Consider the following 20,575-nt stretch of genomic DNA (forward strand, 5'->3'; position numbering starts at 1 on the left):
CTTAATAGTTTAATTTGAACAGTTTCCATAATAACTTAGTAACGGGAACTGCACACCACAATCTCGGCATTTTCGTATTGCATGTAATGGCCAGTACTACATCCATGTTCTGCAATCAGAGATTTGTTTGGCTGTTCAGAGTGTGTTTGATGCCTTGTTCTAAGGGACAGGGCAGAGAATGGTGGGGGGTGGAGGGGGGAACCTAAACAAAAATACCACGATTATCCTCTATAGACCTTGAGGGGGCACTAACCTTAGATGGTGGCCAGAAAATACAGAGCTGGAGGGTTTTGTTTAAATTCTGCCAGCAGTCCTGTTCTCTCCCTGGTCAAACGAAACATGGGCAACATTAATGCCACTTACTCATCCACTGTTAATATTCCATTATCGGCAATGTCCAACAGTCATCTAAGAACAGCTGTGTGGAATCTATTTTTTCCCTTTACAATTATTAATCCTTTGACTGCTGTGGAATTGTTAACATGTACCACTACTACTGTCCCTGTGTGCTCTGGACACATTTACACACACCTTTCATCCTTCTGTCAAGTGCTCTGGATGCTAACGTGCTTGATCCTTTGTTATTATGAAGTATGTTGTCCTTTATAAACAGGCAAATGGGAAAGTAGCTGCAGTTACAAAATTTTGAAAGTCTTTAAAATTGCTATGCTACTCATCACTTACACAGTTTACTTCAGAGTTTCACAAGTGCAATTAGTTTCAAATTTGGCACCAGCTATACTGACAAGATACATCAGTAACTACGAAATATTTGTGAGTTTACATTACATTACAGTCATAACACTGCAGCAGTTCACATACAGCAAGCATCACACACAATGTCACAAACACACATGACAGGAGTACTTGCCTTAATGTGAATCTCATACAAATAAAAATTGCGACTGTTTTATATAAAAAATTCATTAATTTTTATCACTGCAAGCTTGTTTTTCAATGAATAAAATGAAATCATAAAATCAGACCTACTCCAACAACAGTGCCGAAAGCAATTCCTAGAACATATGAAACAATTACAATTATTTTCCATTGATTGTGTTCTGTGTGTTGTATGATTTTTGTTTACTCCTAGAATTGCTTCTGACTGCAAGAAGTCAGTAGTGAAGTTATCCGTGCCAGAAATATGAATTTCCTTCGTTATGAAACAACAGATAGCATGGGATGCTATTTTTGTTTTCTTCTTCAGTAGTCGGATGCAAAAAAATCGAAGTTGTTCCTGCTGCTGTGAAATTCCCAGAATCGGCAAATGCAACGAACTGTTCTCGAACAATACTAGAAACACACTATGACCACAAGGTGCAATACGATGCTGTATGTGCATCTGTTAGTGACAATGCTCTTTATATGACACTTTATGAAACTCTGATGGTCCTGATTGCCAAATGTGTAGTGTTGGGCTTGTACGCTCCGTTTGATTATCGGAAGTTGAACAACTGTTAAGTCCGATTTAAATAAAGTTACAGCAATAGTAAAGTCACTGATCATAAACACCAGAAAGTGCAAATGTAAATTACTGCAGTCTAAGAACGAAATTTCAAAGTAAGTTTATCTTTTTCCATTACTTCCTGTTTCTTGGTGGAACAGCCGGTTTGATCAGTGTTCCATTTGCAAAGCTACTTCTTAGGTATTACTGGCTTCTTTGAGCTGCCACAAATAAAAGAAGTAATTGTGGTGCACATTTTATACAAAATTTGACAGATGTGAATAGAATTTACACATATATGGTTTTTGTGCTTCTAACTTTAGTAGAAGACTCAAAGTATCCAATTATTTGAATGCTTTGCCAAAAACTTAATAACTAAGAATTAAATCGGGCATTTTTTATGTGAAGGACAGCTTTCACAGGCTACACACCAAGTACTGTTTGCTTTAAACACTGCATCAAGCTGTATGCAAAGATGTGTTTGGCAAGGCAACTAATTCTACAAAGAGCAAACTGGCTCTGCCAAGAAACAAAGAACCAAAGCTTATAGGATTTGAGGCTTTTGCTCGGACATTTTATCAGGGAACTTTAATTTTAAACAATAAAGAAGAAACAGCTGAAACTGAAACACTGAAAAACAGCTAACAGAAAAAGAACAAGTTGATACTATGAAGGTTTTGAGTGCCATTCTCACTGAACAAGACTATGAACTGTTTGCTAAACATTATTTAGATTTGTTGTTTACTCCAACAAACAATGTCAACAGTGAGTGGATTTTTTCTTACTACAACACAATAGTTACACACACATATATAACAATCTTAATGTACATAGTCTTTAGCTTTGCATTTTTATTGGTAAAAAGAAAGAATCATACAAAGTTTAAAAAATTATATTGTAAAATATCAGTTTTCTTTCTTTCATCAAATAGAGTGATTAAACAATAATAATTTATAAAGCAGACGGCAACTGAATCATACGACATACAATGCAATGAGGAAGTAACCAGGTCCTGAAAAATTTATATATCTAATAATGTCAGAAAAAAATGCTAATTTTACTAAATTAGATGCTGTATTTTCAGATCCCTACTTACAGATACATTCTGTTTTATACTGCATTCATGTCAAATCCTTACATCATGTTCCTGATACATGGTTGCCAACTACATGATGAAATGCAAAAAATTTTGTCACACTACATTACATCTGGATCAAGTATGCTACATGATATCCATAATTGCGATTTTAAATGCAGGATCATTCCACGTCAAATCAACAAATGAAACCATCGTTTTCAACCTTACCCTCTTGGATTTAAATGAAATTAAGTATGCCTATAGTACTCATAAATAGTACCACAAATTAATTTTTTCATATTTTTCTGATAAAAAATTACCGAGTAATGGACTTTCAAAAATTGAAAAGATGACAAAATTTGACTCGCGGAACAATGTTGTTTTCTTTATAACTCGTGTTCTAATTAAGCTAGAACAATAAAATTTACTTCATTGGAAAGCTCTTTAAAGGAGCCTTTATATGATACTAAACATCATTAGTTCACTATATAGATAAACATTGTTTATAAAAACAATATTGTTGAATTTATCGAATTTTGAAAAACTGTGTTTTTAAAATTCTCAAAAAAATAAATGTGAAAGATACACTTTACATCTACATATTCTGAAAGTTTCAACTTGGGATGAGCATGGGATCACTATCAAAAGCAATTTTGTGTGTACCACGACTCTCCAAAATCACAGTCAGATAGGTGAATTTCTATTATTTTGCTACACATGAAAATATTAGTGTTAGATTTTGTTACATGGTCCACAAATTGTACTTCTGAAATGAATAACTGCTTATTAAACTTTAGTGCTACCTATTTATTAATAGCTGTAAAACCACAGGGGGAAAAAAGGAAGCTATCTCTCATTTTAAAGATTATATATAAAATGATTCTTTGGTGTTACTATCTGCAATCTATTCAGTATTTGACCTCTGGTTAATATTGTCAGCAATTTTCACCTATTGTTGAAAGTGACCCACACATTCTTTTGTTGTGAGGCAGCTGTAGTGAAATTAATCACTCTGAAATGTGTTTTGAATCTAGCTTGAATGTACTTTTGTACAAACCTCACAAGAGTCTTAAGTTTGTATGCCTACAACCAGTTAATGTTTGCATGCTATTAACATAATGAAATATTTTTTTGCAGGAAGTGAAAGAATAGAGAAGTAATATGGTGTAGTATTTAATATAGAAAGCTGGGGCAGTCAACTTCAAGAACATTTTTTTAAATGAGTGTTCACTTGAGAAACATAAAATACATAAAATGCCTAAAACTTCAGCTTTGTGCTGCAATCAATTTAATGAAAAGGGCCACAGTAACCACAAGAAAAACTTACGGCCCGTTTCACAATGGATGATAGCAAGAAAACCTTTCTCAACTTTAATCAAAAAGTGTGTGACAACTGTCGTAAAAAAATTGCACAAGTAGAAATCTGTGATACATCTAGCACAGAAAATGATGATGATCTACTGTATTCCATAGTGAAACAAGAAAGTGAAAGGGTTTTATGTGATAGTGACGTATAAGACATTGCAGCGAGTGAGGCCTTAGAAAGGTTGAATGCTTCTTTGCAGTCCGTTGGTGAATCACCAATTGAGAAGAAACGACTGTGTGAAGCAAAATATCCTAAGGAAAAAATAATTAACTTCAACAATTCAAACAAAGGTAGTATTGCTTTCTTCCGAAAAAGAAGAAGAGGTACATGATCATGCAGAATCTGAGATGATCAGTCAGCTAAAAGATAAATTTCGTAAATGTACATCTCGAAGTAAACAGATGGAAATTCTTACCATTTTACCTAAAAGCTGGAGTGTTAAGATGCTTCAAGATGAATTTAATGTAACAAATTACATGGCTCGAAGAGTAAAAGATTTGGTGAAGGCCAATGGAATCTTGTCTTAACTAAACCCAAAACCTGGCACGACTCTTGATCAAACAACTGCTGATTTTGTTAGAAACTTTTATTGTTCTGATGAGATAAGCAGGGCAATGCTGGGGAAACAAGATTTTGTGCTTGTGAGAGATAATGGAGAAAAACAGCAAGTACAAAAACGGCTAGTTTTAAGTAATTTGAAAGAAATTTATGCGAACCTTAAAGACAACCATCCAGAGCTCCACATTGGATTTTCGAAGTTTGAGCACCTACGTCCCAAAAATTGTGTTTTAGCTGGAAGTAGTGGTACACATCGTGTCTGCGTGTGTACTACCGATCAAAACTCGAAACTGATGCAGACTGGATGTAACATTCCTCAGCTGACAAAGGATGAAGATAATCCAATAAAAACTTACAAAGACTGCATTGCAAGAGTTGTATGTAATCCGTCATTATCTGCTTGTCATTTTGATGAATGTAAATTCTGCCTTGGCCCAGAAACATTTAAGACATTTTTTACAAGATTTGTTGAATACTAACGATATTGATAATATAACTTAATCAGAAATGGGTTTCTGTTGATCACACATCTCTAGAAACAAACTTTATTGATTGTTTTCTTTTCTTTTCTTTTTTTTTGATAAATTAAAATCGCTTACACGACATTCATTTGTTGCTAGTCAACAATCAACCTTCCAAAAGAGACTGAGAAATGAACTTGAAGGCAAGGTCTTAGCGATCTGTGACTTTTCTGAGAATTACTCCTTTGTCACCCAGGACGAAGTTCAAGGCTATCACTGGACAAACATGCAAGCAACGATTCATCCCATTGTTGCTTATTACAAGGATGGGAACAAACTCGAGCACACAAGTCTTGTAATCATATCAGAATGCCTAACACATGACACTGTTGCTGTGCATTTGTTCCAATCGTACTTGATGGACTCCCTGACTGTTAAATTCGGTAGAAAACCAAGAAAAATATATTATTTCTATGATAAAGCAGCAGCTCATTATAAAAATAGGAAGAACTTTATCAACCTGAGCCATCATGAAGATTTCCAAACTGAAGCTGAATGGCATTTTCCAGCCACCTCGCATGGGAAGGGAGCTAGTGCTGGTGTTGGTGGAACAGTTAAACGACTTGCGGCTCGACCAAGTCTGCAAAGGCCTTACAGTGATCAAATAATGACACCAAAATAACTTTATATGTTTGCCAAGGATAACATAGAAGGAATGAACTTCAAGTATGATACTAAAGAAGATCACAAAAATGAAGAAATGAAGCTTGTGGAGACATTTGAGAAATGCTGCAAAATTGTAGGGACACAAAAACTTCACACTTATTACTTTTAGCAAGGACAAAATAATAGCAAAAGTGTATTCAAACTCTGATGATAGTAAAATTGAACTGGTGACAGTTTCTGACAGTGATACAATACTGTTCAAAGACATAAAAGGATATGTTGCTTGTGATTATAATGGACACTGTTGGTTAACCTGAAATCACAGTTGGTTTCTTACATCCACATGGACCATCACCATCTTTTACATTTCCGGGTCATCCAGACATTCTTTCCATAATCAGTAGGGAAGCAGTGGCAATCGTGAACCCTGAAACTGCTACAGGGCGAACATATAAGTTATCCAGTGCAGAAATGTTGATGTGCAACAGACTGATTAGTTCAAAGTATCAAGAAGTGCACTAATAGGACGCCTATTTGTAAATAACAGTAATTACTAACTGAATTTAGGTCTGATCTCAGGTATTCATTCTTCTGCACTTATTTATTTATATTTTTAAGTTTTCATTTAGTATTTATTAATTACAGAGGCATAAAACATATGTTCTTTTGTCAATTATAAGTTATTTTTAATTTCCACATTTTACAACATACAGCTGGTGAGAAGTAGGCCTAATATCTAAAATAATTTAGTTTTTAGGAATTTTTCAAGGACCACCCTTAACATACAATTGCTTTTGATAGTGATCCCATGCTCATCCCAAGTTGAAACTTTCAGAATATGTAGATGTGAAGTATGTCTTTCACATATATTTTTTTGAGAATTTTAAAAATATAGTTTTTCAAAATTCGATAAATTCAACAATGTTGTTTTTATAAACAATGTGTATCTATATATTAAACTAATGATGTTTGGTATCATATAAAAGCTCTTTAAAAGAGCTTTCCAATGAAGTAAATTTTGTTGTTCTAGCTTAATTAGAACACGAGTTGTAAAGAAAACAACATTGTTCTGAGAGTCAAAAATTTGTCATCTTTTCAATTTTTGAAGGTCCATTACTCAGTAACTTTTCGTCAGAAAAATGTGAAAAAATTAATTTGTGTAACGATTTATGAGTAATATACGCATACTTAATTTCAAAAAAAATCGGAGAGGGTCAGGTTGTGGCACTTGTTGATTTGACATGGAATTGCCCAGCAATGTGAACTGGAAAGCCAGTGACTATCTTTTGAGTAAGTTTAGTACATCAACAGTGAAATAATGAAGATGAACTCAATTTTGACCATTTTTGTGATGTCAATTTGTCTTTGCAATGGTTGTGTCATTTCTGCAACAGAGGCTCCAATGTCTAAAATACACACATGAAAATAAGTTTTGCATCACCCCAGTTCCCAAAATGCCTGAAGATAGATGTTCACTGTGGATATTGTATCACACACACAGTCCCTCTGAATGTTCCAAGATGTCACTAAACATGCCCACAGATGTAAAAAACCATGCATGATCAGCACCTATTAGATGGAGAGGATCCGAGAGCCGATCAGTTCCAGTCATTCCACAAGGAAGGAGGTACATGGCATGTGTTGTCTGTAGTTGAACCATGCCTAAACAGTAAATACCGCAGTTCAATCATGTCCGCATTGTTACTTGTGCCAGCAAGAGCTCTCAACAAGGGGAGTGTCCAGGCGTCTCTGAGCGAAAAAAAAGCTATGTTGTTCGGACATGGAGGACATAAAGAGAGACAGGAACTGTTGATGACATGCCACACTCAGGCCGTCCAAGGGATGCAGTGGATGACCGCTACCTATGGATTATGGCTCAGAGGAACCCTGACATTATGCTTTTCGTGCAGTCACAGGACACTGTGTTACGACTCAAACCATGCACAATAGGCTGCATGATGCGCAACTTCATTCCTGACGCCCATGGAGAGGTCCACCTTTGCAACCACGACACCATGCAGCGCGATACAGATGGGCCCAACAACATGCCCAATGGACCACTCAGGATTGGCATCATGTTTTCTTCACTGATGAGTGTTGCATATGCCTTCAACGAGAATCATCAGTGACGTGTTTGGAGGCAACCCTGTCACGCTGAATGCCAGACACACATTGTCCAGCAAGGTGGAGGTTTGCTGCTGTTTTGGGGTGGCATCGGGTCCGATATACGCCGCTGGTAGTCACGGAAGGGGCCGTAATGGCTGTATGATACGTGAATGCCTTTCTCCGACCGATAGTGCAACTATATTGACAGCATATTGGCGAGGCAGTCATCTTCATGGACAACAATTCACAACCCCATCATGCACATCTTGTGAATGACTTCCTTCAGAATAATGACATTGCTCAACTAGAGTGGTCAGTATGTTCTCCAGACATGAGCACTATCAAACATGCCTGGGATTGAATGAAAAGGGCTGTTTATGGATGACGTGACCCATCAACCACTCTGAGGGATCTATGCCAAATCGCTGTTGAGGAGTGGGACAATCTGGACCAACAGTGCCTTGATGAACTTGTGGATAGTATGCCACGACGAATACAGGAATGCATTAATTCAAGAGGATGTGCTACTAGGTATTAGAGGTTCCGGTGTGAACAGGAATCTGGACCACCACCTCTGAAGGTCTTGCTGTATGGTGGTAAGGGAACAAGCCAATTAGTTCTACCAAGGTTTAACATACCAATGCAGCGAAATGATGTGCTGCACAATGTTTATAGTACCAACAAATGATGATCACCGAACAGTGAGTCAATTTGTATTTGTAGGTTTAGGGAGTTTTTGTATCCAAACTGTGTGGAGAACTTCTATTGCCTGTGCATGTTGAGCATGATGTACGTAGCATTTCTGCATGAAAGGGCAGTGCTGGCAGTAAGGTCACACTTTGCAGCTCCTGCTGGTTTGGCAATTACTCCATGCAGCTGCGCCTCCTGCCTCTGTGACACATTTGTTGCATGGAATAGCACACACCAAGATAAGGGACTATGTCATGAAAGGAAAGAACCTGCTCAGCTATAGGGTCTGGTCTGAAGTCTTAAAGAGAGCTGGCCCTAAACTGTCTACAAATTTGTAATACTAAATGCAGTTGACAAATCAACATTGCATACAGCTGTATACGGGATGTTCTAAGTTTTATGAGTTGGGGAAACAGGTTCATGTCTCCAAAAATTGATTTCTGTTATTTGGTAGCTTGCTGGACATAAATAAGTGTGATTTCCATTTTCAGCATAGGCCAGACTACACAGGACATGAAGCCCAGGATAGAAAGAAAGAAAGATATCATGGGGGAAGATATATTCCAGATAACACATCAATAATTTCATATCTGTACGCTACAGCATCTGAATTGCTACATTACATAATAATTTGTCAAATACAGCAGGGAACATCCCAGCACACTTTGTGGGAACCAGAAAACAAAACCTAGTTCTTTAAATTTGCAACCATGGGAATCACCACTGCAAGCTTGCTGAGCGTAATTCTGTCAAGAAATACTACAGAAGTTTACTTTCACACGAGCAAGGAAGTACTTAATGTAATAACTAATGACTACTGACTGGAAAATTCACGTACATTTTGGCATAATTCGCATCTATTTGTTTTACAAATGATTAGACACACAAATTTAAAAGGCTGTCATGCTACACAAGTGAAAAAAGCCTTTAATTCTTTGACTGTTTAAGACTGATTGAGAATTTTTTGACATATGTTTGGTTTCGCAGACACCCTTTTCTCCCAAAATAGCCATTGTTTTCTTCATTTGGCTGTATTTAAGATTTCAAAAGATGGCGGTACTACTGAAGGGCAGCAACATCTTCCCAATGGTGAACTGAATGAGTCTCGGATTGAAGATGTTCCTGGACATGATGTGTCTTTTCCTGCCTAATTTAATATTTACAAACTATGCAGAATATTAATTTCGCCCTTTTGTGGGCACTCATACCTGTACGACCCATGCATGACAACGCTACAACGCACTTAGTGTAGACATAGAACCAGATAACTTTTTTTTCCGCTGGAGAAGAATTTCCGCGCAGCGAAAAAAATGTTGGAGATTTTTTTTTTCCAATCACTATAGCACAGGGTGCGGGCACTATTGGCTATTCCATCAGACGTTAGCGAGTGTAATTTGGTGCCATAAACGTCATAATCCAAATCCATGATGGACCACGATTAGTCGCTTCACTTCTTTGGGAAAAAATAAATAAATAATAATAATACAACTGACTTGTTAAAAGTATCAGCATTATACTACCTTCTGAACTTGAACTAACAAACAAACATAAGCATTTCTTTGTTACAAAAAGTTAGGTCCCATGGTTGAGTACTATGTTGCATTATGCAACGCGTATCTTAAATACATTACTGGCCATTAAAATTGCTACACCACGAATATGACGTGCTACCGGTGAGAAATTTAACAGACACTAAGAAGATGCTGTGATATGCAACTGATTAGCTTTTCAGAACATTCACACAAGGTTTGCGCCGGTGGCGACACCTACAACGTGCTGCCATGAGGAAAGTTTCCAACCGATTTCTCATACACAAACGGCAGTTGACCAGCATTGCCTGGTGAAACATTGTCATTATGCCTCGTGTGAGGAGCAGAAACACGTATCTTCACGTTTCCGACTATGATAAAGGTCGAATTGTAGCCTATCGTGATTGCGGTTTATCGTATCGTGACACTGCTGCTCGTGTTGGTCGAAATCCAATGACTGTTAGCAGAACATGGAATCAGTGGGTTCAGGAGGGTAATACGGAACACCGTGCTGGATCCCAACGGTCTCTTATCACTAGCAGTCGAGATGATAGGCATCTTACCCGCATGGCTGTAATGGATCGTGCAGCCACACCTCAATCCCTGAGTCAACAGATGGGGACGTTTGCAAGACGACAACCATCTGCACAAACAGTTCGACAACGTTTGCAGCAGCATGGACTATCAGCTCAGAGACCATTGCTGCAGTTACCCTTGACGCTACATCACAGACAGGAGCGCCTGCAATGGTGTACTCAACGACAAATGGCAAAATGTCATTTTTTTCAGATGAATCCAGGTTCTGTTTACAGCATCATGATGGTCGCATCCGTGTTTGGCAACATCGCCGGGAACGCTCATTGGAAGCGTGTATTCGCCATCGCCATACTGGCCTATCAGCCGGCGTGATGGTATGGGGTGCCATTGGTTGCACGTCTCGGTCACCTCTTGTTCGTATTGACGACACTTTGAACGGTGGACATTACATTTCAGATGTGTTACGACCCGTGGCTCTACCCTTCATTCAATCCCTGCGAAACCCTACATTTCAGCAGGATAATGCACGACTGCATGTTGCAGGTCTTGTACGGGCCTTTCTGGATACAGAAAATGTTCGACTGCTGCCCTGGCCAGCACATTCTCCAGATCTTTCACCAATTGAAAATGTCTGGTCAATGGTGGCCGAGCAACTGGCTCGTCACAATACGCCAGTCACTACTCTTGATGAACTATGGTATCGTGTTGAAGCTGCGTGAGCAGCTGTACCTGTACACGCCATCCAAGCTCTGTTTGACTCAATGCCGAGGCATATCAGGGCCGTTATTATGGTCAGGAGATGGTTGTTCTGGGTTCTGATTTCTCAGGATCTATGCACCAAAATTGCGTGAAAATGTAATCACATGTCAGTTCTAGTGTAATATATTTGTAAAATGAATACCCGTTTATCATCTGCATTTCTTCGTGGTGTAGCAATTTTAATGGCCAGTAGTGTGGAACGTTCAACCACCCACAACTGACGTGACACCAGAGCACCAAGCACACTGATATGTTGTGTTTGTACCCCTTTTATTTTTAAACAAGTTCTTATGCACCAGATTTTTCCAAACTGGGCTTGGCTGGATTACGTACAATACTAGTAACTGAAAATTGGTTAAATCTTCAATATTTATGAGTGGAAAATGAAGCTATTTTGAACTGATTAACTAGCTCATGTGGATAAAATTCGCTATGAAATATATTTGTGTATCTGCATTTTGGTGCAGAATTCACATCCATCACAAAATGCAAATTTTGCTGGTCTATACTACTGAAAAAACATTGGTGTATCCATTAGAGCCCATAAAAAATGGCAGTAATGTATTTGTGGCCTTCCTAAAAGAGGCCAGTTCTGTTATAGTAGAAACAGAACAAGTGTGGTGTTTACCTACTTCATGGCAAGTGCACTCAATGCAGTCGAAGCAAGCAAAACAGTAATACAATATTATTATTTGGGAATTTGTTTGTACAAGTTCTTCAAATTCATAAGAGAGAAATGTCCAAAATGCCAACAGAAAATATGGACACTGTCAAATATCTACTGTTGTGCCGAAGGCAGTGTGTGCGCGCGTGTGTGTGTGTGTGTGTGCTTTGTTTAAACATTGACTTTGCGGCACTGTTTTCACGCCATGCAAAAATATTAATGGATTTGTAGCATAATGTTTCACAATACTACTACTACTAATAATAATCTATTAAGAAAGTAAAACAAAAACTGGCCATGGAATACCCTTTTTTCTCATGTTTCTTCCTACACTTCTTGGTACTCTGATTCACACAGTTCAATAGAAGTAATAATGACAGTAACAACATGCCAAAAAATATGTTGATAGAAATGGGAAAGGAAAAGGTTAGTTTAACTAATTAATAGGAAGTTTGGCAGGTAGAGGGGAGGACATATATGAAACTACTCTAGTTGTGTACAACTTTTCAAGGAAAATCACAGAAACAATACCTGTCTCTCCAGCCGCCACCACCGCCGCCACCACCACCACCACCACTGCCGCCACCTCTTGGCTGCCAACTACTGCTACGCTGCCTGTTGTCTGGGCCACCTTATAAATTTGAAGCATAAGCAAAGATTCTATGGAGTACATTATATTAACTAAAAAATAGCTTCACCTGCAACTAAATGCAACATTATAAGTGACAAATTACTCCAGTCATGTCAGTAATGCAATTAATTGTCATGTGCTAAATTTACTTGAAGAATGAGCCCAAACTGAGTACAACACTTAATGTTCCACTTTCAAAGGCACTTTATATTCAACAATTTCATTATGTCAACTTTCAATTGCAACATAATCTAATGACACTGTATTGCAACTTTTGCAAAAATGGGCTATAACGCAAGAACATATACAACATCCACACCACAATTCATGGCAAGGTAAACAGATACTAAAGACCTGAAAAACTAAAACATAGGAGGCTGAAAGCTGAACCAGTAAATCTGGTGTGAAAGAGACACAAGAAGTTAAAGGGAGTGACGGTGGAGGAAATTCTCAAAATTCACAACATCATCATTCAATACCAATTTCTTCTCCAATCAACGTTCTACGGTAAATAAAAAAAAATTATTGTAATGCACACAAAATAAAGAAAACGGGGATGACGATGTGACAGTTCTTAACACATCATCATAATTTTATTGACAGTAATGCTCAGGTGACTGGCTGTAATGTTCCATATCAGGAACCACGATTTTCTTCCTCTGTGAATTACCACCAGTAAATAGAGTACAAACCAGAAAGTTACTTCCCCTCCTGAAGTAGTTGACAATTAATGGATACATAATCTTAAAAAAGCTTTGTTAGCTTTCTCTACCAGAGGAAATGGTTTTTCCACCTGTCTCCCTCTGAAGTACTCTTGCAAGACGAAATCTACTGTTTTAGATGGCTTTTGCTCTCGGATGAGAAAATTTATCCATGCCTGATGAACTATGGTACAATACTAAAAACTTAGGGACCTGAAAAACTCAATTGTGGTAAGTGCAAATTCTGCTTCAACATGCAAAATTACTTAGTAAATCCCATTTCATTGAGAACTGTATCCCAACTACCTACTTTATCAGAGATATTTAGAAATAGCTATTTTCTGCATATGAATTTACAAATTTTTGGTTACTGGTACTGCACAACTCCTGGCAAAGCCCAATGTGGAAAGCGAACGTGTGTAGGAATGCTTTTGTAAAATAAACAGAGCACCGGCAAGTGAACATAATTTTGTATCAGTGTGTTCTTATGTTACGCTCTCATGCCATATCAATTGTGAGCTGTTGAATGATCCCTACGATAGGGCACACACGGTATTGTTTATTTCCGTGGCCCACTTCTCTCTACCCAGGTGGTTGAAGTTCTCGTGTCCGTACTGTAGCGAGCGGAAAACAGAACCAGTCAAAGTATTTTGACCGCACAATATGCCAAGAGAGTCTTTGCCTTTAAGTATCAGTAATTGATTAATTCTATGTATAGTGCTATCAAGCACAGGTTACAGGACTATGAATGCCCACGAAAGAGCTCTTTCAGTTCCCTGAGAATGCAGTTGTGTGTGAGAGTTGGGTTTGTGCATGCGCTGTGTGTGTGTGTGTGTGTGTGTGTGTGTGTGTGTGTGTGTGTGTGTGTGTGTGCGCACGCATTGTTGATGAAGGCCTTAATGGCCGAAAGCTTTATTTGTGACAAGTCTTTTTGTTGTGCCTATCTGCGACTCAGCACCTCCGCTATATGGTGAGTAGCAACTTTGCTATTCATAATATTGTTACTTGAAAGAGCTCTGCAATATGTTAATCAGGCCTTTCACGCTACAGAATCAAAATCAGTGTCCTGCACATTTTGTAATTATCAAAATGGGTGTAAAAGAAAGTTAACATCGAGACACATCAAAAATAAGAGAAGCACGAATTACCATTGAAAAAATGCTGTTGCTTCTCAACACTATCATTTGTTGAATGCTTAGAGACAAAAGAAGAAAACTAGCGAAGACTATGCCCGGAAAAATTAAAGTTTCTGCAAAAACAGACAGATGAATCAAAAAGCTGTTTATTAAAAAGTAGTTGTTAAACCATATTTTCTATTGTCTAGGCAATTGTCTTTCTGGTTACAATAAGCAGTTAACTAACGTGAAATGAGAAACAACTGATATAATTGCATATCAAATGGCACCAACTGGAAACAAGGACATCACCATCACATCTCAAGAGCAAACATTAAGAAAATTGGCAGAGAAAGTGAAAGGGAAGGTTTGTTATGGTTCTCAGGAAACCAGATTCAAGAGAATATGTGTAGATGAACAATTTAACGCACGAAGTGCAATTCCCAAGCAGAAGAAACTTTCAAGAAAGCTTACTAACGATCACACTTGAAAAGAGGATGTGGGAGCAAGATATATATAATACCAATGCACTAAACACTAGCCATAACAAATATTAATCATTGCTTTGAAGTATCACTACACTTTTAAATTGAAAAATAGCTGAAATTTAATATTTACTAACCTCTTGGTCTGAATCCTCCACGATATGACTGCGATGAGTATGAAGATGAATAGGACGATGACCTTTCCCTGTTATCTCTATGATAACCACCATCTCTGTTGTCACGATTATCCCGGTTGTCACGGTTATCACGATTATCTCTATTATCAAATCGTGGTCGCTTATTTTGCTGGCCATATCCAGCATCTCTGCCTTCTCTGTTATACTGGCTTACTAATGTTCGAGACTCTGCTTCATTAAGCTCAGTGTAAATCACTTCAGTGAAGATGTCTCCAACCTCCGGCAGCATAAAGTTGGCTGGAAAAAAATTGTGTCATTACAACCACATGCAAATTACTCGCTCTCTCTCTCTCTCTCACTCACTCACTCACTCACTCACACACACACACACACACACACTCACACACACACACACACACACACACACACACACACACACACACACACACACTTTTCGAGCCCAAATCATCTGATATTCTGAGAAGACAAAGGCTGGAATTTGGAGTGTTTTCTTTTTTTTTTTTTTTAAAAAAAAAAGGGGAAAGAAAAATTCAGCAAGTAATAAGTAATATACAATTACATAATAATGAAAAGAAATGTTTTTTTTTCCCCTAATGTTACACTTGACTGTCACAAAAACTAGCAGAACTGACACTCCTTTGTACCCTCAATACACTTCCCAATATATCAGACGCTTATGGGCTTGAAACAGCTGTGTGTGTGTAGTAAGTGCACAGCCGAAACAAGGAGATTGAAAACTACAATAAAGTATCAGAACATAATAAGATAGCTGGGAAGAAGGCAATGAGGGGAGGGAATGGCAAACCTGAAGCTAAGGTATTTTGGAAGCAGGATTATATCAACGGGCCTGTTCACAGTCCACAAAGGATAAGTTAAAAATTAACGTAACAGGGCAGAAGAAAGCAAGTAACTAAAATTTTAGGAATTCATTAGGCCACTGTTTGACCTAGTAAAATAGTGAAAAAAAGTAGTCCACATAAGTTACCTTTCATCTCAAGAACAGCTGAATCAGGAACATCTTTGCCTTCCAGCTTCTCACGCTGAGCTATGCGTCTCTTGAACTCTTCATCTGTTGGTACAATTACTACCGCTCGGCGTACGAAGCCCTCAAAACCCCTCATTTTGCGTCTTTGGGCTGATGGATATACATTGGTCTGTGTAATGTATAGAGTTGTAGTAGTCATGATAAATACAGTCCCAACTGTAGGACACTGGGGCCACCAGGACCCCAGGATCTCCTTCCAACATATATATTACTAGCATTTCTGGAATAAGTGCTAAATACATTGGTTTAATAACTGGCCATAGCCTTCAAACTCTTGCTTCATCGATATTCCCCCCACATATTCCCCAACTTACCTCCAAGCTGTGAGCTTTGGAGAACCTTACATTTAGTAACTATTGTTCAAGATATTTTTCAATGGAAAACAGTGAGGCTTAATGTCATATCATTTAAGGGCTACACTGACTGAATGACAACATTCATAAAGAGACTTAATTTTACATTAACATTTTTCATAAATTTAAATAATAATGGAAGGGAAGAGAGAACAGCTTCAACTTAATTTCTTACTCCATAATCAGACTTAATCCTTCCTGTGGGTTTAATGCTGCTACAAAAGTAAAACTCCACTTTCTTTGCAGATTTACATACATATAAATTACCAAAGAAATTAAATATCTAACCATACACTAAACCACATTCATTAGTTTCCATCACGAAATTATAACTGTCAGTATAAATTATTGAGGATTTTCTCATCTGTGCAACCAAAATGTTAAGATCACTATGTCTTACTCAAGTTTTCTTTTCTTCTTTTTAAATATGTAGACAATAACATATACTGCTACCAGTAGCACTGTCAGAGTAACTCTCAATGTCACTGAGATCAAGCCAGTACAATGAATATCTTCCCAAGTTTGCAAAATCAACTGAAATGCTACCTTGTATTATTTCATGTACATTTATAACCCTTTCCAGTTATATCTATAAGAAGAATAAAAAAGTTAGTGGTGATTAGCTTTAATTAGTTTCCATTTTAAGATTAATCCTATATGCTGGAGCTCTCTATGGAATACACAGCTGGAGTAACTGGAACATATGTATATATACATACACATATTCAATGAATGCGCACACACACACATTGTTAAAGACACAGACAGAACTGTCAAAAGTACTGACATCAATAACTAAATGACCGGCTTCTTTTCAAATACTACTTTTACATATCTAATTATATTACATCAATATTATTTTGATATTCTTCCTGATTTTGCATGCTGCTGACAATTGCCAAAACTTAATCCTACTGATTAAATACAAGACAAATAATTGATGCATTGCTCCTGGCATTTCCTGTTGTCCATCCAAGAACAGCGTGAGGCCCGTTGCAGATTTAGAAATACTTATTCTACTGAAGATATCTACTTGCAGCCTGTAAAAATGGTTTCTTAAACTACTAGTCCTCCAGCAGTACATACACTTGAAAGCAGTTCTCATTTTGGAGATCTCTAATACTCTGCACATATTCCTGATCTTCTCTAATAGAAACTATGATAATTGTAAAAGCCATATTAAATAATCTTCACTAATCAGTGAAAACAATAGGCACAAATATCTTTTGGAATCTGTTTCTCCCTTCTACATTCCTTAACTATGGTTGCACAGTAAACTTCCCAGACTTACATCATATATTAATTTTCAGTTGACAGAAATATTCTACCTTGTCACTAATAAGAATCGGTTACCTCAATAATAAAGTCTTGTGTATTGGTTGCACCAATATTTTGATTTTGAAGTATTATAAAGATACTTTTACATCCAAAAGAAAATACATCTAAACTTAAGTGTAAATATAAAAATGTGCTGCATAGTAATTAAAATATTTCAAAAATGGAATATCAATGCCTGCCTGTCAAAGAAACTGCTCCGGTAGCTAATGGCAGACACTGTTTTGTCCCAAGCCAATACAGACTACCTTTTCCTCAACAGATGTTGAGATCTATTTTGGTATCAGTAATAAGTATTTAAAAACAAAATAATTACCTTAAATTTTTTTGATTCTTCACTGTAAACCAATGTAAATGACTCCTGACTACTCTTAATGGATATGAAAGACATTTCCTTTAGCCATTTCTTTAACATCCTAATCAGCCCCAACTTTAAAGTGGATATTAGAGCTACACTCACCTTCAAAGCTAGCTGTTGCCCCACTGCGACGTACCAATAGTAAAGAATTTTTACCTTTGTGATATTGAAGTCCGGGCACTGGAATAACTGAATGACTCACCTGTGTAATACTAAAGGGACAAGAAGACTTAACACAAGGATATTACAAACTAAAAACTTGGTTGATCAAAATTTTCTGTATTACTCAATTGTCGGCCAAGCGCATAAACTGTCAGCATTATATAGGTCAAAACTTATATAACATTAGGTTCAAATTTCACAAACAATTGAATGTTTTGAAGATTAAGTTTGATAATACTATAAGACCATTATCCACATGTAGTACAGTCCCCTGACCACCTGCCCCTATTTCGATAAAAATCTTAGGCACTTCACCCCATACAGCAATACTTCACAACATGCATACTTCTGGAAAAGGCTAAGAAAATGAAAACCAAAACTAATAAGGTGGAGAACGCAGAAAACAGCAATAAATTTTATATATTTATTTCTGACTTACTAACATATTAAACTTATTTACATAATCCCAAAACAAATAGAAAGCTATGATGCACATAATCACAATCATCTCCAGCTTTTTTTGTTAACATGCAATTTTGACAATATTTGAAAATGTTAACTGCTGCTGTGTGGCACTACTGAGGATGGTGTGGTGCAAGCACAGCATGAAACATTTCGAGGTTAGTCTGTAGATGAACTGTTGCAACACAGAATACACACATGAGATGATGATCTCTTGAAGTTTAGGGTAAGAGTTTTACAGTTTTCAAATTTGGTTGGTTTCAAAAAGTTGCAAGATACACTTTCAAAATCTTGCATAGCCATTTTATTCCATTTTCAGAAGTATAATTTTTTCCAATCATTTCAGCTGGAAGCATGTCCAATCTGACAAGGACTAAACAGGGATACGACTGAAATTCTTATTATTTGATGGTAGTGCAATTTCACCTCAGAACATACAGGACATGTCAATTCATGACATGGAAAATAAATACTTTAGACTTCTATATCTCGCACGTTAAGAAAATAAACATTTTAAATTTATCTTTGTTTTCGTAAATGATACAGTCCTTTGAAAAAATTATGTTTTTCTAAGTAACTTTTAAAATGGTAGAGAGCTAAAAATGTACGAGTGTTATACCAAAAGTAAGGTTCCCAATAAGCTACAGCCTCGAGGGAAGGTGCTAGGCTAAATCCGACAACAGTGCCATGCGCAGTGGTTCCCCCACGCTCGAGCCCGCCCATCCACGATTTGCTACGTCGCTCAATGTAGGCTTGGCAGCCATCAGAGATGGAAGTGTTGATCACCGCTCACGCTAAGTGCGAGGTTCGAGCAGTTATCCCGTTTTCTCCACGCAAGAAAGTTACCACCCGTGGAGATTCATCGGTAACTGACTAAGGTTTACTGTGGAGAGTACATGTCCATTCAGTGCATCCGCAAATGGAGCAGGGTTTTTGCTGAGGGTTGCACGGAAGTTCACGATGATGAACGGAGTGAATGACCACTGGTTTCGGATGCGATTGTCCAGAAGATCAACAGTGAGCTGCTCAAAGATTGGAGTGTCACTGTTTGTGAACTTGCTGAATGCATTCCTGAAGCTTCATACGGCACAATTTAAAGAACTTTAACAGAAACAATGGGTTATCCCAAAGTGTGTGCTCGCTGGGTCCCCCAGATGCTGGCTGAGTGGCTGACACAATGTGCAACGCCTTGACTGCGCTCGCAAGCTTCTCCAACAATGTGAGGGGGAGGCAACAAGGAGAAATTGTTGGACTCTGATCATCACGGGAGGTGAAACACGGGTGTTTCATTACTCCCCCAAAACAAAACCACAATCTTGTCAGTGGCATCACTCCTGTTCATCGCCACCAAACAAATTCAAACTAACACAGTTGGCAGGAAAGGTTATGGCGAATAATTTGTTTTTTGATCAGAAGGGGGTACTCCTCATCGATTTCGTGCAACATGGGACAACAACACACACTGACAGATATTGTGAAACACTGACGAAAACTCCAGTGAGCAATTCAGAATCGCCGGAGAGGACGACTGAAGAAGGGAGTAGTACTTCTTCACGACAACGCTCGACCCCACGTCACTCTTCAAACACAGGACCTTTTGAACAAATTTGGGTGGACTGCTATGCCCCATCCCCCGTACAGCCCGGTCTTAGCCCCTAGAGATTATTACCTCTTCCCAAGCTAAAGGAACACTTAGGTGGCAAACCCTTCAAGAAGGATGATGAAGCCCCAGCAGAGGTCACAAGCTTCCTCAACAGGTTGGCGGGAGACTACTTCAACTTAGGAATACAAAAATTGGAGCACCGTCTTCAAAAGTGTGTTGAAAAAATCGAAACTATATTGAAAAATATACGAAAGTGTAAGCTTTTCCACAATGTATAAATTAATAACAATAAACAATGTTTTCTATTTG

General features: G+C 37.7%; 1 protein-coding gene across 1 annotated transcript in view; it reads right to left on the bottom strand.

Moving 5' to 3' along the window:
* LOC124776978 (heterogeneous nuclear ribonucleoprotein U-like protein 1) overlaps positions 1-20,575 on the bottom strand; it is a 127,269-nt gene that overhangs the window by 20,018 nt on the left and 86,676 nt on the right. The window contains exons 11-13 of the mRNA XM_047252218.1: positions 15,934-16,102; positions 14,928-15,224; positions 12,390-12,489 (exon numbers count right to left, since the gene is read on the bottom strand). Coding sequence (XP_047108174.1) covers positions 12,390-12,489; positions 14,928-15,224; positions 15,934-16,102 — 566 coding nt within the window. The remainder of the gene's footprint in view (positions 1-12,389; positions 12,490-14,927; positions 15,225-15,933; positions 16,103-20,575) is intronic.

This window comes from Schistocerca piceifrons, chromosome 2, assembly GCF_021461385.2.
Source record: "Schistocerca piceifrons isolate TAMUIC-IGC-003096 chromosome 2, iqSchPice1.1, whole genome shotgun sequence".
NCBI lineage: Eukaryota > Metazoa > Arthropoda > Insecta > Orthoptera > Acrididae > Schistocerca > Schistocerca piceifrons.